Genomic DNA, 16457 nt, shown 5'->3' with positions numbered 1-16457 from the left:
CACTTTTTGGTGTTTTCCTTCAGAAGTTGTTGAAGAATTAGACGATGTTGGCAGGGACGCCATGATAGATGTTTTCGTAGTCAAATGATCGTTGATTGGTTGATTGCGGGATCAAGCACGGGTGTGGGTAAAACACGGACTGTGGACTGCGGACCGTGGTCTAAATAAACTATTCTGATTGGTCCATTTCAAGATTTGCAAGAATTGGTTTGCAAATTACCACCGGAATTACGCAGTCCGTGTTTTACCAACACCCAACAAGAATCACTTTATAAAAAACTCTTGGCAGTATGGCATGCCAAAGTGCTCTTGCCCGACGGGAATATCACTGATTGGATTTACTTGCCCGAATTTTGTTTTAACTTGCCCCGGGCCATCGGTACATCGTTATTGTCGAGCCCTGACATTATGTCTCAAACATAACTTCTCTTCTTCTCCTGTGCGATAACTTCACTGGACTAGAAAATCAGCTCACCCTACTGCTTATACCAATGAATCAACAGCCGATAGCTGATACCGTGGAACCTCCAAAACAGGATGAACACAGACATCATCACATTTGATACGTTAGTCAACCTTCTATTTGTCATACTCCTGTCATAGATAAAGAACTATGAAACAGGAGTGAAATGATGATTGGGGTTTTTGCAACACATGTCGAGTAGAACTCGACTAGAACTCATTCTTTCTTCATGTACGATGTTATGTTTACATGCAGTGATGGAAGATGTTTTTACCCTGATTCGGTTGCCCTTTACAAGACCAGAGCAACAGATGACGGCCAAAAATAAATAGGGGACTTTATTTAGTGGACCTGGATATGTAACCGTATCCAGCTGTTTTATTTTAAGGGAGATAGTACATCCCTAGCACCCAGTCCAGTCCAGTCCAGTCAGGTTGGTGACTCTTGGAGACATGCTTCATCGAGCACAGTTTTTTTTTGGGAACATATGCTACTGTTAGTAGAGGGGTTCAATGTACAAGTGAATGATATCAGGGCAGTTTCTTGCACAGCCAGGATTTAACAGTGCAGAGACCACCCTGCTGTGATATTTCACACCGAAGCACAGATTTAGGGGTTGGAGGAGGGCGACTTTGGAATGTGAGAGTCAAGTCAAGGGTGTTTAAGCATCCTCCTCGAGGACTTGTGATACCATTCAAGTGTGCTTCTTTTCTTTCCTTTTGTTTGCAGGTGTTGCGTTTAGACCACTATTAGTCTTGTTGTTTCACAGAACCCTCTAACCAGGTTGTGTTCAAGATGGAGACCGGCATATGACTTGCACGGGGTCTAAAATTAACACCGGTCAAGTCCAAACTGGGCTAGATTTTCCATTTGGCGCATAAATATCTGAAGGCTAAGACAAATGTTTGTGCTGAAATAGTTCCTGTCATGAAAGACGTTTGATGTCAGTTTGCTGCTGTCGCTTTCATAAATTGATACACACCCCCAACACGGCATGTGTGTCTCCATAGTGCAGTCTAACCCTCCTGTCTCTAGTTTGTTGGTAGCTACCAATGATATGCATAACGAAATAGCATATACAATCCCTGCACACAAAAATAGTGAAATTCTGGAAGAACATGCACACCTAATGTGTTTCTGGTGCAATCATTTTTCTGACAAATATACTCTATAGTGGCACATATTTTTGACCACATAACTTGGATTGACTTGAAAGTTCTCACACAGCTCAAAGCTCTCTACAAAGCAGCCACTGTAACTTTATTTTCCACTGGAGGTATGGAGCAGATGGTACTTGCTCATGTCACTTGTCATTGAATTCAAAGAAACCCAAAAGCCGCTGAATCCCTGAAAAGCGGGTCGCTGAAAAGCGGGTCTATTTACTTAACATTCTGTATTGTTGAGAGCTTAGAATAGAAACTGCTAATGTGATCCATTCCCATTTTAACATGGACATACTTCCTGACATCAATGTGGGTTGTGGGCGTATGCCGGGGCCTATCCCAGCTGACTTTGGGTGAGAGGCAGGGTACACCCTGGACTGGTCGCCAGCCAATCGCAGGGCCAGTGCGTATTACCTTCCACCCTTACTCAAGTATGTGTACAAATAAACACCTCCCGCAAATAGACCCCTTCCTTTAAATAGACATCCAGCATGCCTGGCAATTGAGTAAATAAACACCACGACCACTGTTTCAGGAAGTAGGCTAGGATGTGGCAGTGGACAAAAACCGTAACCTCTAGGTCAAACGATCAATTTTAGGATGTTACTCGATCTGTGAATTGTTAGGATTTTGCAACTACTCTTTCCTTAGTGTCATGTACATTTCCCGGTTAGAGTACAATTATGGCACACAGTTTAACTCTATTCGTAACTTATTTCTTTATTACAAAATGAAAACCTGAACTGGAAGTCACTGGTCCCTAGCGTCACCAGTTGAGTCTGTAGTTCTGTAGTGTGAACTAACAACTAATACTGGAAAATAACCCACATTGGAGCCAAACAAAGTTGCAAATGCACACATTTTCATAAGAACAAATAACTCATAGTATGAACGGAGCATTAGATAGGAAGAGGGAGATTGCTAAAAACTAGTAAAATCTGGTTAAGAACTATCCAATGCATGATGAACAAGTGGAAGGACAGTGAGGAAATGTATCGTTACACCACGAATACTGTATATAGTATCAATCTGTCTCCTGGGCCGGTGCGTCAAAAAGTTCATCTGCGTCACTTCGCTTCTCCTCACCTAAACTGACCCGCTCTTTGCCTGCTCGGCTGCCATTTTTCATGTCGCAGCTCCCGACTCGATGAGCTGCGCACCCCGCTCTCCAGCTCTTGTTAAAGTAAATGTTATTCTTAAAACTGCCCCCGGTTTGTGGCGACCGTATGTTTATTTTAACAGAGACACTTTTGTGGCCTATAGCTAATATTTGTAATGTACTTGTATTTCAGAACTGATAATTATTGCAAAGAAACTTAACAGAAAATGAGCTATGAGCTGAAATAGACCATCTTTGTGGAATATCTCTATTTTTCCAAAATGAAAGGACTCTTTTTTTTTTCCAGGCGCTTTAATCATGCTTGAAAAAGACGTATGTTTGTCAACACCCCATACCGAATCCCAAAATAAGACGGGTTGGAGATGAATAGCTTATTTATTAGTCTTTTTTCATATTTGTTTATGTTAGAAATATCAGCCTGAGGCAAAGCATGTCATGCTGTTGGTCTTCATCACTTTTGTGCTTTTTTTTTTATATGGTGGTGTTTCCTGTCGTTCCACATGCGCTCATTTTATACTGTCTGCAACACACATGCTACTATTGCATTCATGTGTAAGCAAGGACCGCCTGAGTGTGCAGATCTGTGATCATAAAGGAAAACGAAACAAGTTTGGTGTCATTTACCAGTCCTGGACCATTCAGACTGGTGCTGCGTAATGACCTGTTAGCATGATTTATACTTTCATGTGGTTCTTAAGATCTAATGTGGTTTTCCAAAGATGAGCCCATTAGTGATCATTATGGAGGACACATGCTTAGTGTAACTTCCTTCCCAATAGATTTATACAAGTGCCAAAACTGAATGCAACGTTATTTGCTGTATGCTGCACAGCAGGTTACCGTCTGTCAAGTTCGGATAAATGCTTGTTTGCTCGTCAATTTGATGCAGTAGATTTTATCGCTTGACACAGCTAGAACCACCACAGATTGAACGCATCAGGCGATGGAGGGAAACAAGGACTCTTGTGTTTACTACTTAGCATGTTGGGCCCTAAAAGGGCTGCCCTGAACCAATATTGATATCGGCTTGCAGTCCATTCCAGCTACCGTGCCAGCACTTCTATTCCGCATGCAAAATCCATATGATCCCAACAGCAAGGAGAAGAAGTGATGTCAGTCGCGTAGATATGTTTTTTGTTTAAGTCTGAAAAAGACGCTGCAGCCGAGTGCAAGTCTTACCATGCACCAGTTTCCCGTGGTGGCACAGAACCGAGGAAGTTTAGTACACCTCGCAACACCATGGCAAAAGGTCATGAGCTATAACAGAAAAGAGCCAGCCTCTCTTGGTTGTGAGTAATGTCAGGTTTAAACGCTTCATTGAACGCATCGAGCCTCGCTACATTATGCCTATTGTCGATAAAGCTATACACCAGATGCATCAAGAAGTAAATGGGTCAGTGTTTCTCATACCTGCTGTTGCCGACTATTATTCTCTGTTTGAGCAATTGCACTTGAAAAGGCATTCTCCAACATTGCATGCTACTAAACAAAGTATGTATGATCCTTATAGGTTATCACATGGTTTGTCTGGTATCAGGCCAGGTATCATGCCCCCAAGTGTCGACCTTCGGCCTTCGGTCTCGGGCTGATACTGGCACGCCCGGGCATGATACTGGGCCTGATACCAGACAAACCATGTGATGGTCTTATTATCACATACAATTTAATCATGAGCTTATTATCACGTACTATTTAATCAAAAGACCATTTTGTTTCCAGAAAATTTTCAGTTTATTACATGTATTATATCTAAACATTATCACATACTACAGTATTAATTGGCCCAGTACCCCAGAAACCGCTCATGAATGATACGGGAAAAGGCCGAAATGATACTGTGTCAAAGCCCAGGGCAGTGATACTGATAAAATATAGAGTTTAACCATGTCCAGTATCAGCCCCCGTAGCTGTCCACTCAGAGCGCGCTTCGGTCTTGGGCTGATACTGACACTTGGGATGATACCTGGCCTGATACCAGACAAACCATGTGATAACCTATAAGTATAAACTGTGTGTTCACGCTTGTGCGCTGTTCTCTGATTGGTTGTTTCACGGGCACGATACCAGAGCAGCGCGCTCTGAGTGGACAGCTACGGGGGCTGATACTGGACATGGTTAAACTCTATATTTTATCAGTATCACTGCCCTGGGCTTTGACACAGTATCATTTCGACCTTTTTCCTGTATCATTCATGGGCGGTTTCTAGGGTACAGGGCAAATTAATACTGTAGTATGTGATAATTGCTGATATTGCATTGATATCGCTATCGGCCCCAATATCAGAATTGGATTGTAAATAAAAAAGTTGTAAGAAGACACGTTTTATTTGAGAGCAGCTTTAGGATAGCTGCATTAACTGTGGAGAAAAGCACTGCTGTGTCCAAAGGAAAAGACGTTAGTGTTTTTTTTTCACGTTGGCGAACAATATGGTGTCTTTCTTGGTACATTGATTGGCCAGGTACTCAAAATAGTATCCTGTCGTACCTGCCTTTGCACATGAAAAAGCGTCATTAGCGAGAACAGCTGTGCCATTTTCACTTGAGGTGGTTGATTTTGGAATAGCATGTGACAAATCCCACATTCGCTCCTTCCAGTCATCGCACGCATGGAATGAACATTGACACGTGTGACGCAAACCTGAGAATAAGATCGGGTCAATAGCCAGCTGCAGCTTGCTTGAGCTTGAATCTTGGCAGTTCAGGGTGCAAACAGCACTGAAAAGCCTTCTTCTCCTCTCTTTTGCCTGACAGGGCTGAGAGAGAGGAGGGGTGGGTCAGTCGTGGTGGGCTTTGAGGGCAGTTCATATGTGAAAGGGGGTTGCCATCCTGCCGTCACTGAGTCTGCCAAGCACAACACTACTACAGTAGTTGGATTGTGCTGCCTGTGGGTTTCTGCAATATGTTGGAAAAGAAGAAGAAAAAAAAAAGAAACACTGCTCTGATTTCCAGCTTGCCCTCAACTCTACCTGACATGCAACACTTTCCGCCATTAAATATCTCACCTGTCTTGAGCGGAAAGCAGGGTGCCAACTCTCGAGACAACTGGAGAAAGCAGCTGCTTTGCCCGGGTGTTCCAGGCGAACGCGTTTGGCAAACATGCAACAGTGAATTTGAAACAACAACATTATTTCTGGCAATTCTCGTCATTCTCACTTGCACTGTGACTGGGCTTTTTTTATCCACGCTCAGAAAAATAAACTATATCTTTTGTAAATACTGTTCTATTTCATTCTTGTTTTCTTAGATTCCTACTGTACTATCTCCACAGTCGATTCCCTTAAATGTTGCCCAGTTTGAGCTTTAACCTAATCTGTAATATCTGAAGGTGGTACCAAAACTTTGAGCTGACCTTGTCGTTGTGCCATGTATCTCTGGATAGTGCTGTATTTGACTCCCCATTCTCCACTTTGCTACACTGCCACACTTTTTTGATGCCCTCAGTCTCCTCTTGGATAAAATGTGTTTTTTTTCCCGAAGTGTTGTTGTTTTCTTGTTCTGAGTGATTTTATCAGTTTCCCCCTGTAGTGTCTCCATAGTCAAACGTCTTGAAAACGCATTTATCGGCATATGCCGATCACATGATTTTTCACAGATATTGGTGGTCGATCGATCGGAGCATGCCTATTATATTCTAGCTCCGTTCTTTAGTTGTGGATGTTGCTTCTTAGTAAGTAGCTACAAACTAATTTCTGGGAATTATTGGATTCTGGTCCCTGAGGGCAGGTGTAGAAATGAAGGACCATAATGTGAATCATCAGTTATATATGTAACCTGCCAGATGAATCTCCAACATCGCCGGAAATACAACAGCCCTGAGCTGACATTTCAATTCCCTCCCAAACAAAGTCACAACTCATGAATGTTTCTTTGTTAATACCTCACTATTCACATCTGGACTAACACATTAATTCCAGTTTTTCTGTCATGTTTCAGCTGCTTGGCTACAGCGAGAAGCCCATCAACTTGCAGATGTTCATCGGAACGGCAGACGACCGCTACTTGAGGCCACACGCCTTTTACCAAGTGCACCGCATCACTGGGAAAACGGTGGCCACGGCCAGCCAGGAGATTGTCATCTCCAGCACCAAAGTTCTCGAAATTCCTCTCCTGCCTGAAAACAACATGTCAGCCAGGTCTGCACCACATGCTTTTTTTTTCAGTTTACGAGCGTCACACCATGAGGGAAGTCCAATGAACCCTGTTTATGATCACATTTATGACTGCTTTCAGTGTGAATTTGTGTATATTTTTCATCCAAAACCAATAGGCTTAGTGTGCACCAAAGGGAAATCTGAGTGGAGAAATAAACTTTATTGGGCTATTTATGATTCTGCATCAACTGGATGATTATACTGTGTTTATATAGCGCCCTTTTCATGTATTTGCACTGAATTTAATTGGAAAGGAAGTGGTTGGGACTTTCCCATATTCCGTTTGCTGTATAAAATTTAATATGTTATGTTACTGCCAAAACCCTGCTGGGCTTACACTTGGTTTTCACGACTCATATGCTTAATAGATGATTTCAGACTTTTTTCCCCTTGTTCTACAGTATTGACTGTGCCGGCATCCTCAAACTACGGAACTCAGACATTGAACTTCGCAAGGGTGAGACAGACATAGGAAGAAAGAACACACGGGTACGCGTGGTATTCCGAGTTCACATCCCTCAACCAAACGGGAAGGTGCTTTCGCTGCAGGCTTCGTCCATTCCCGTGGAGTGCTGTGAGTCTTTGACATACACACAAACACTAACTTGAACTTGAAGATGGCACAGTAATTTGTGGGCGAGTTTAAAGGCTAACATGCTCATATTATTAATAATATTTCTGACTGTATATTCTATTTTTTTAGAATAATTACCATATTTACAAAATTTATATAATAACATTATATAACATTTGATGTAGTTATCATTGTAGTTGCACATCAAATTGTTTTCCACAAAGAGATTTCCCCTGCTTATTATAGATAAAAACCTATTTCTATCTGCGGTAAAAAATTTGAGCTGTCGACAAAATGTGATTAATGACGATTAAATTTTTGAATCGAATGACAGCCCTTTAAAAAATACAAATGGAAATATACGAACAGTACAGTTTGGTTCAGACAAACACATCAGCTACCCCAGTGTATTCCCAATAAACACATATTTTGTCGTCCAGTCACTGTTAAAAGTCCAACTTGTACTACTTGGTGAAAAAGTGACTTTATAATATCCCGTCCAAATAAATGCCTCCATATTTTGCTATGGTGTGCAGTATGTGAATAAAGACAGTTTAGTGAATGACCACTCTTGTCTGTCTGCAACCTCTGCTGCATCTCTCCCAGCCCAGCGTTCAGCTCAAGAACTGCCCCAAGTTGAGAAGTCCAGCCTGACTAGCTGTCTGGTCAGTGGGGGAGAAGAGATGGCCATCACTGGAAGCAACTTTTTCCCAGAGTCCAAAGTTATCTTCCTGGAAAAAGGCCCTGGTAAGCCCTCTCTGTGTGTGCACAGCAGCTTTGCCATTGGTGGTTGTCATACAGGCTTTCTCTGGTAGACCAAAGCAATCAATTAGACAGATAATTACTCCGTTGTAGTGTACTCAATTGTAGTTACTGCAGAAGAATGCCCTTTACGCGCCCTTGTCACTGCAATGTCTTCACGATCAAAACATGTAATGACCGTTCACCTTGCATGGAAATTTGAAATGGAGAACATTCACCAAGCTAGTCTCTGCCTGCCCGAAGCACCTTTAAACTACGCAAAAGAATCAAGTTCACACATGACAGAAAGTCATTCTTTGTGAGTGGGAGACCCTTTCTCAGATATTACAGTGAAGTAAGGCACAGAGGAATGTGTCGGGCTCTTTGAGAGCTACTCTATGAAGCATGGCTTGAACAGTCAAGACTAGAAACCCAACAGCAAAATGGGAAACGTCATGCTGGCTAAAGAGGTAAAGCTGGGGGGCCTCATGGTGAACATGAAAGCAGCGGACTGTGGAGGAAGGCGGAAAGACAGTGAACCATCAGAGAGTGGAGGAAGAAGAAGATGATGATGATTACTTTAATTTAAACCATCTTCCCCTTGTCTAATCTGCCTGCATTAGTGCAGAAAGGCTCTGATTTGGAATAACTGCAGCAATGGAAGAAATAAGACATATTTTTCCACTATTGTTTATGATTCAAAGACAACACTACGGTACAAAAGTGTGAACATAGGAAAGAAAGCGCCAGAATCGGGGTTGAATGGGTGTGAAGTTTAACTCCCGCGATTTACTTCTCCCATGCTGTCGTCTGAAAGCAGTTGCTTATCATGTTGGAACCCAGTTTCCCGAGAGGGGGGCTGTGGCGTGCAGGACTCATGCTGCCCAGATCCTTGGCCATGCTTAGCTGTAGGCAAGACACACTTACTTTGCTACTCACTTGTGTTTCCAGTTGTTTAGACAATAATGTCTGTGTTGTGACTAATTTTGAGTGGATAGTAAATTTATACTGCTATGCAAGCTGTACACCGACTACTCTAAGCATATATAAGTTGAATTTCTATTGTATAGAAACAGTCGAAGTGTGAGGAGTGTACTCACTTTTGTGAAATACTGTATACATCTTTGGTATTTATGTAGAATACATTGTAGGAGTGGGCTGCACCGCAGTCGAGTGGTTAGCGCGCAGACCTCACAGAAGATCTGAAACTTAACTCTGAACCTGTGACTTCACTTCCTGTCCAGCACTCACTGTTCTCTCCCTAGGGAACACATTTATAGTGACACACACAAGCATGAGTCTTTATGTCTTAAATGGCTTATTTACTCTTATTATGTCTATTATATTGGGTAATCTGGCTGCACGGCGGAGAGTGGTTAGCGCGCAGACCTCACAGCTAGGAGACCAGGGTTCAATTCCACCCTCGGCCATGTCTGTGTGGAGTTTGCATGTTCTCCCCGTGCATGCATGGGTTTTCTCCGGGTACTCCGGTTTCCTCCCACATTCCAAAAACATGCTAGGTTAATTGGCGACTCCAAATTGTCCATAGGTATGAATGTGAGTGTGAATGGTTGTTTGTCTATATGTGCCCCGTGATTGGCTGGCGACCAGTCCAAGGTGTACCCCGCCTCTTGCCCCAAGACAGCTGGGATAGGGTCCAGCACCGCCCGCGACCCTCGTGAGGTTAAGCGGTAGAAAATGAATGAATGAATATTGGGTAATACAAGTATAAAGGTGACTATAGGGGTGTTATTTCATGTCTAGAGGGCTCTAATAATGTTACAACATGTATTTAGAAATGAAATATTTAACAATGAATTGATGTAACACTGAGCAGTGTGAGTGTTTGTCTGTGAGCGACTAGGAAAAAAGGGGACTCACTCAAGTGTGAGTCGCCCTTGCACAGTGCGTAACAATCATTTTAATGGAACCGGTCTTTAATCACTATAGGATGCAAGAAGACCACAAAAAATACCCAAACAAAGTCTTGTGTACCCCGCCTCTCGCTCGAAGACAGCTGGGATAGGCTCCAGCAACCCCCGCAACCCTCGTGAGGGAAAAGCGGTAGAAAATGAATGAATGAATATTGTGCTCCGATCAGACGTTATGGCAAAAGACGCCTTTCAAAGCCGATCACAAAAAAAAGTCTAACTGCTCCCCAGCCAGTAGCACTCATCATAAATAGAAGAATCCGCAACATAAAACCCCGATTAGAGCATCCCTGGTACAATACAGTGTAATATAATACTGTAGTTATCCCTGGTGGTGTGGTGGCGTAACATTGTTTTTGCTAAGAATTAAGCTAAAACCATTCTTGCTAATACATATAGTTGAAAGTAAGATAACCATAATTGGTATGAATGTTTCTATTACAAGGTTCAATGTTTACACAAACGGGGGCTTCAAAACACACAGCACCCTAATCATCGCATGCAAACTTAGATTTCCTCCACAAAAAGCACTTCTTTTATTGTTCCTTGATCAAGGGGTTACACGCCCCTCCCCCCACTTCTGACTCAGGTGTCTAGTAGGCAAAAGAGTCATTGTTTCAACGTGGTATGATCATCTTGTCTGTGCTTGTTGTCTGAGAGAGCATGTGGGGCCCTTGCTCCAGCCTGTTGAATGTCAACAAGACATATTGTAATAATGCACTGCTGTCAGCTGTTAAGACAGTCAAGGTCATTTGTTCCCCGTCTTTCTGTCGCAATGGGTATGAGACTACCGACTGGATTACCACAACTAAAGCATCGGTAACCTTAATATTAGGGGCTCATCTCAACAGGTTTACAGCTACAGATGAGTTAAAGCTATAAATGTTTCTGAGATTATAGTGTGCACTCTGTTAGAAACCTTTCTGCAGACATGTTGTAGATGTTGTCTCAGGCGGTTGTAATACATGGAACCTTTCTGTTTTTTTGAGGAAGACGCTATGCAGGTGCAGAGCCTGTGCTAACACTAATAAACCACAAGCTTCAAATAATTCTGCCGTAGCTCAGAAGCGACTCTGTGCTAACGTGAGCTCGTCAACGACTGCAATGTCTTCCAACCGCAAGGGCTTGTCGGTTGTTCCCTTCCTAAGATGTCTTGCCAAATCATAGGAAAACTGGGAGTTATGTTTTTTCAGCCCAAATTAAATAAATAAAAAAACCTGTCAGTTAAAATAAATTCAGTGATTCAGTTGTGCTCGTTATAATTTCAACCAGATAAGACAAACAAAGAGGATTATTTGGACATGTGATTGTGATTCAATCCTAGCTACTCGAGATTTTCTCCATGTGTCTTCTGGGCCTCCAAAGTAATACACGTGTCTCAATAACGAATACTGCCTTTTGTGGTTGCCTGCGCTCAATTTGATTGAGGAGATGGTGAAATTGACTTTTTGTATTTTTGTAGACGGACGGCCACAGTGGGAAGTGGAGGCCAAAATCATACGGGAAAAAACTCAAGGAGTAAGTAGTCCTTCGTTACCTTGATTTGAAAATGGAAGTCGGTTGTTGATGGGTCCCAGATGGTCAGAGTAAAAATTCAAGAAAACATATAATTTCTTGAAAAATGACTTTTTGTCAATGTTTATATTAATGTGAATCCTTCATGTGGAATTAATATAGAGGAAATCAGGAGGGTGCCTACATTCATAGCTGTTAATACCGATGTTTTTTTGACCTAGTGCTTTTGAGAGACCCTGATGGAGCTTATGTCGATGATGTTGCAATACTTTCCAATACTATATTTTACTTTATTTACTACGTTTGGGCCTTGATCTGAAAAACTTTTTGGAAAACCCTGATTCTTTTTTTTTTTTTTTGCAATACATACATTTGTATAATGTTTATCTTTTGTGTCAACAGTCATGCATTATGGTGGAGGTTCCTCCTTACCACAGCAAGACAGTCAGCGCAGCAGTGCAGGTGCAGTTTTATGTCTGCAATGGCAAACGGAAAAGGAGCCAATCACAGCGCTTCACTTACCTTTCAGGTAAGCTGAGATTTTAAAACTATATTATTATTATTAGTAGTAGTAGTAGTACTTATTGTGGTTATAATTATATGTGATTTAGAACTCCATTGTACTCACAATTTTGGTTACCTTGTTGGTGGAATGTATTGTTATTATTAGAGGTCGCGCGCTTCTATTTTGCAATGTTGCTGCTTTTAGATCATTTTTCTGCAAGTCATGGCAGGCATTTTTGCAATGAGATGAGGCATTCTCTTGTGTTTGTGTGTGTGTGTGTTGCTTCCTGTTGCACTTACATCTCCCACAGTAATTATCACACAGTAAGTTTATTGACAGCGGGCTATTGCATCACTTGCCCCATTTTGACAATCCTCTGGAAAAAAGTGGTGTAGTGTAACAGTGACGCTGTTTATTTTGGAAAAACCTTAAACTCCTGGCTGTCTTTTTGTCTAAATATAGTCATTATATTATATTAACCTTTTAAAATACATGTTCATATACATGTACTAATGAACAAAAACATTACAAATATTGAGTCCAGGTTCATTTTTACAACACAATCTGTGTTTCCGTGTGTGTGTTTATATATGCAACACTGCCTCTTCACCCAGCCAGTGTTTCTGTTTGCAAGCACGCCCACTCGGCCAAGGCCGTTCCTGCTCCCGTTGCCTTTGACAGATCGGGGCAGCTAATGACAGCAGAGTGGAGTAACACAGGCCTTGTTTGTTTGTAAAAGCTGGTTTGCTGACACCATCAGAGGCACCGCAGACACCACCTGCTGTATTTGTTTGTGTATGTGTGTGTGTTTGAGGGCTTGGGGGGGGGATTCTAATCTTTCATGGTTCCTGTCTTGTGGGCTCAGCTGCAGAGTCCCCTGCTGCTATCATTAAGGTGAAATTATGAGTAAATACGTGAGGTATCAGTATCCCACATCGATACGAAAAAAAGGGAAGAAATGCTCTTTTCCAGTTTTGTTACAGATTTATGTTGTTTATATTTGCAGTCCACATTGTAGCTTGTAGATTGTGCTCCTAGTCTCTCCATCCGAGAGGCATGATGGGGTGAGTCCAGGGCGTGATCAATGAACTCGTTTGTTGTATTGTTGGTCTGATGCGTGCCGGGAGGCATTCAGCATTTCACATGATGTTACCAAGAGATTGACAGCATATGTTTGCTGAGCCAGACTGGACGCCAGATTGGGAATTACACACTGACAAAACAAAAGTAATGTCAATTTGTTTTTTTTACTTCTCTAATTGCAATCAGTTGATGGCTTTTATTTTGTCTCTCCTTCTGTCACTCTTATGTCCTCCATCTTTATTCATCCCCGTCTCTAGTAATGGTGAAACAGGAGCATCGAGACGAATTGGACCTTCCCGCTGTGTCCCCCATGTCCATGCCCCTTACACACGCTGCCAGTCTGGTGCGCGCTCAGCTGCCTTCTCCTGATCAGGGCCACCCATCGGATAACCTTCTGTCCACCTCCCCACATGGCCTGGGCTCAAGCTCCGGACCTGTCCTGCTCCCCCTGCAGGCTCCCTGCCCCTCCCTGGGCTCCCCGTCCTTCCAGCACCTGCCTCACCTCCAGGGCCGCAGTTTGCACCACCCCCCCACAGACTGCCACATGACGTTCCATCCGAGCTCCTCACCTGTGCCCCTTCCTGCCTCCGCCTCCCGGCCCTCGTACCAGCCCGTGCAGCTTGGCCAGAGTCATGCTCACAGCCTGTCCTTCAATGGCCAACCCAGCCTGTCACCTCAGAGCTATGAGAGGATGCCCTTTCAGCAGAACCCCAGTGTGCCATCCCACCCCATGGGCATGGGGATGGTGTACTCGTCCCCTTGCTCTTCCCCGTCGACACCTGCATCTTCAGCCGCCACCTCCATTGTGGGTTCTCCACAGAGCCAGCAACCCCTCCTTGCCCCCTCGTCCCAACATCTCCACAGCCTCGGAGGCTACCACCACTCCCCGAATCCCACCCAGGTGCCCTCCCCTAGTGGCCACCCGCTACAGCTGCAGAGAGCCATGGGCTACCACCCAGTAAGTCAACGCTCAGCCTCCTGCCCCACGCCTTCCTCCGCCCCTCCTCCACATATGATCCCATCTCCCCACTCTGGACCTTCGTCCCCTCAGCTTCACTCGCTGCCCTACCAGTCTCCCACCTCCTCTTCCCCAACATCAGGTAGCAGCCCCCTGGGTCCCATGCAGTATCCGCATTCAGGACAGCCTTCTCCTCAGGCTGCGAGCCCAGTCATGGCCAGCTTGTCCCCAACTGCTGCTGGACCTTTGGTTCACCCCCTGAGTCCCCAGGGGCCCTTTACCTCGGAGGGGGAGAGGTTGAACATCAAACAGGAACCAGAAGACAGAGAGCCCACCTTCCGCTCTATAGGCCTGCAAGACATCACGCTGGATGACGGTAAGATATCCAAATTATATTTATCACACCGTGGTACAGTAGAACGTCTGTGAATTCAAATGCCGCCTAAAGTCAACATCTTTGATCCAAAATGTTGGGTAAAAAATATACCTTGCCAAAATGTAATTGCTACGCAGTCGGGCATGACATCAAGAGACCGTTTCTATTTTCTTTGAATAGAAACGGGATTATCTCCACAAGTGTTTAGCTTTTTCTTTGGCATTGGTGTTTGTGATGCCGCCACAGAAAGGTATGAGTGATGGCAAAGAGAAGAAATCTATCCAGTATGTAATATATAATGTAGTATAAAACAGTACACATGTTTCTCCATGTACTGTACTGTACTGTATTTATTGTCTATGTACATGATTGGAAATATGGTCGTATTTGACCATGGAGGTTCCAATCGTAAACATGACTCATTGTCCATGGTTTGTCTTTATTGCCCTCTGCCATTAAAGGTTGGTCAGACATACAATGCAGTCAATACCAGTACCTCAAGTTTACCCTTCTAAATTTTATTGACAACACTACAAAAGCTGGCTGGGCTATATTCAGTAATCATAGAAGATGGATGGATGGATGGATGGATGGATGGATGGATGCTGCCTGCTTTTCTTTAAGGAAGATTATCGTGAGCACGCATGTCGAAAACAAGACACCATACCGGGATTCAGTTACAACATGTGGTATGCAACACAAATCCATATCCCGTGAAGTAAGCTAATACTGATCAGCAGCTGGTTTTCTGGCTATTCGCTGGATCCTCGGTGCTTGATTACAGTGGTAGCATTTCATCTGTCAGTGTGTCTACTGAGGAGTAAGTGGGGACTGTACATTAGGTGTTACATACACATGGGGGTGATCAGATTGAAGATGCAGATACTGTTGGGTCTTTGGTGGTGTTGAGATGTTTTCTTGGTTAGTTAGTTAGTTAGCAAACAGATGACACAGTCCTATTCATTCATTGAAACAATCCATCCCATTGGAAATAACATTGACATTTAATATTTGTAACTGTCATACAAGTGTAAAATGAAGTTAAGCACTGTATATAACTTAAAAACAATAAATTGTGTGACACATAATGGGCCGATGTGTGGGGAAGTGCAAAGAGGATTACTGCCTGTGCCTAGGAGTTGAGTCTTTTCACATGACATCTAAACACAGCTGATGATTAAACCTGATTTTTTTTTTGTTGCCCCATATTGAACTGAGCAGCATGGATGCTTGTACCACCATACCACAATGCAGTGAGTTCCTTTATTGGTTGTATGCTTATCATGACAGTAAGTTCATCCTATCAATGAAGTGAGAAGTGAGTCTCACATGACGTCGTGCAAAATAATGCTTTTGTGCAACTTTGCAGGTGTCTGGTCTGCAGTGCTACTTGGTAGAGACCGTCACTAAATGATGTTGTGAGTGTGTGTCAGTGTATAGCTTTTTTTTTTTTCAATATCTGAAGTATGCATTTCCAAACAGCCTCTTACCTGCCACTCAGGGCTTGGGCTGCCATATTCAGATCAGGACCGGACAGGTCGAGAGTTAATAAATAGCCCAGTGAGGCTGAAAAGGGAGGTGTTACATTGTGTGCTAGCAAGGGTCAGCCTAATTAACACAGGGGCACTTGTCAATAAGTCATGTGTGAAAATCCGCTGGGGTTCATCAGGGTGTTGGATTTATGCAGCTGCACACGCCATTGTTTAAATGTGAACTTCAGGCGTTTTCTGTCATAAAACTGTGACAGAAGTACATTTGTAGGCTGCACTCTTTTCACAAAAAAAAGTTTTGAGAGTGACACAGTTCAGCTGGGAATCTGAGCTCTCCCTTTGAGCCTGTGGCTAAAAATAGTGTTTGTGTGCCAGCCCAGCTCTGTA

General features: G+C 43.2%; 1 protein-coding gene across 1 annotated transcript in view; it reads left to right on the top strand.

Moving 5' to 3' along the window:
* nfatc3a (nuclear factor of activated T cells 3a) overlaps positions 1-16457 on the top strand; it is a 51235-nt gene that overhangs the window by 22383 nt on the left and 12395 nt on the right. Inside the window, exons 4-9 of the mRNA XM_058088489.2 lie at positions 6680-6879; positions 7299-7471; positions 8078-8218; positions 11606-11661; positions 12061-12187; positions 13504-14580. Of these exons, the coding sequence (XP_057944472.2) occupies positions 6680-6879; positions 7299-7471; positions 8078-8218; positions 11606-11661; positions 12061-12187; positions 13504-14580 (1774 nt within the window). The remainder of the gene's footprint in view (positions 1-6679; positions 6880-7298; positions 7472-8077; positions 8219-11605; positions 11662-12060; positions 12188-13503; positions 14581-16457) is intronic.

Source organism: Doryrhamphus excisus, linkage group LG13 (assembly GCF_037039965.1).
Source record: "Doryrhamphus excisus strain RoL-2023G ecotype Guam linkage group LG13, RoL_Dexc_Guam_v1.1, whole genome shotgun sequence".
Lineage (NCBI taxonomy): Eukaryota > Metazoa > Chordata > Actinopteri > Syngnathiformes > Syngnathidae > Doryrhamphus > Doryrhamphus excisus.
Note: the sequence above shows the minus strand (reverse complement) of the source record. Positions and strands in the feature narration are given on the sequence as shown.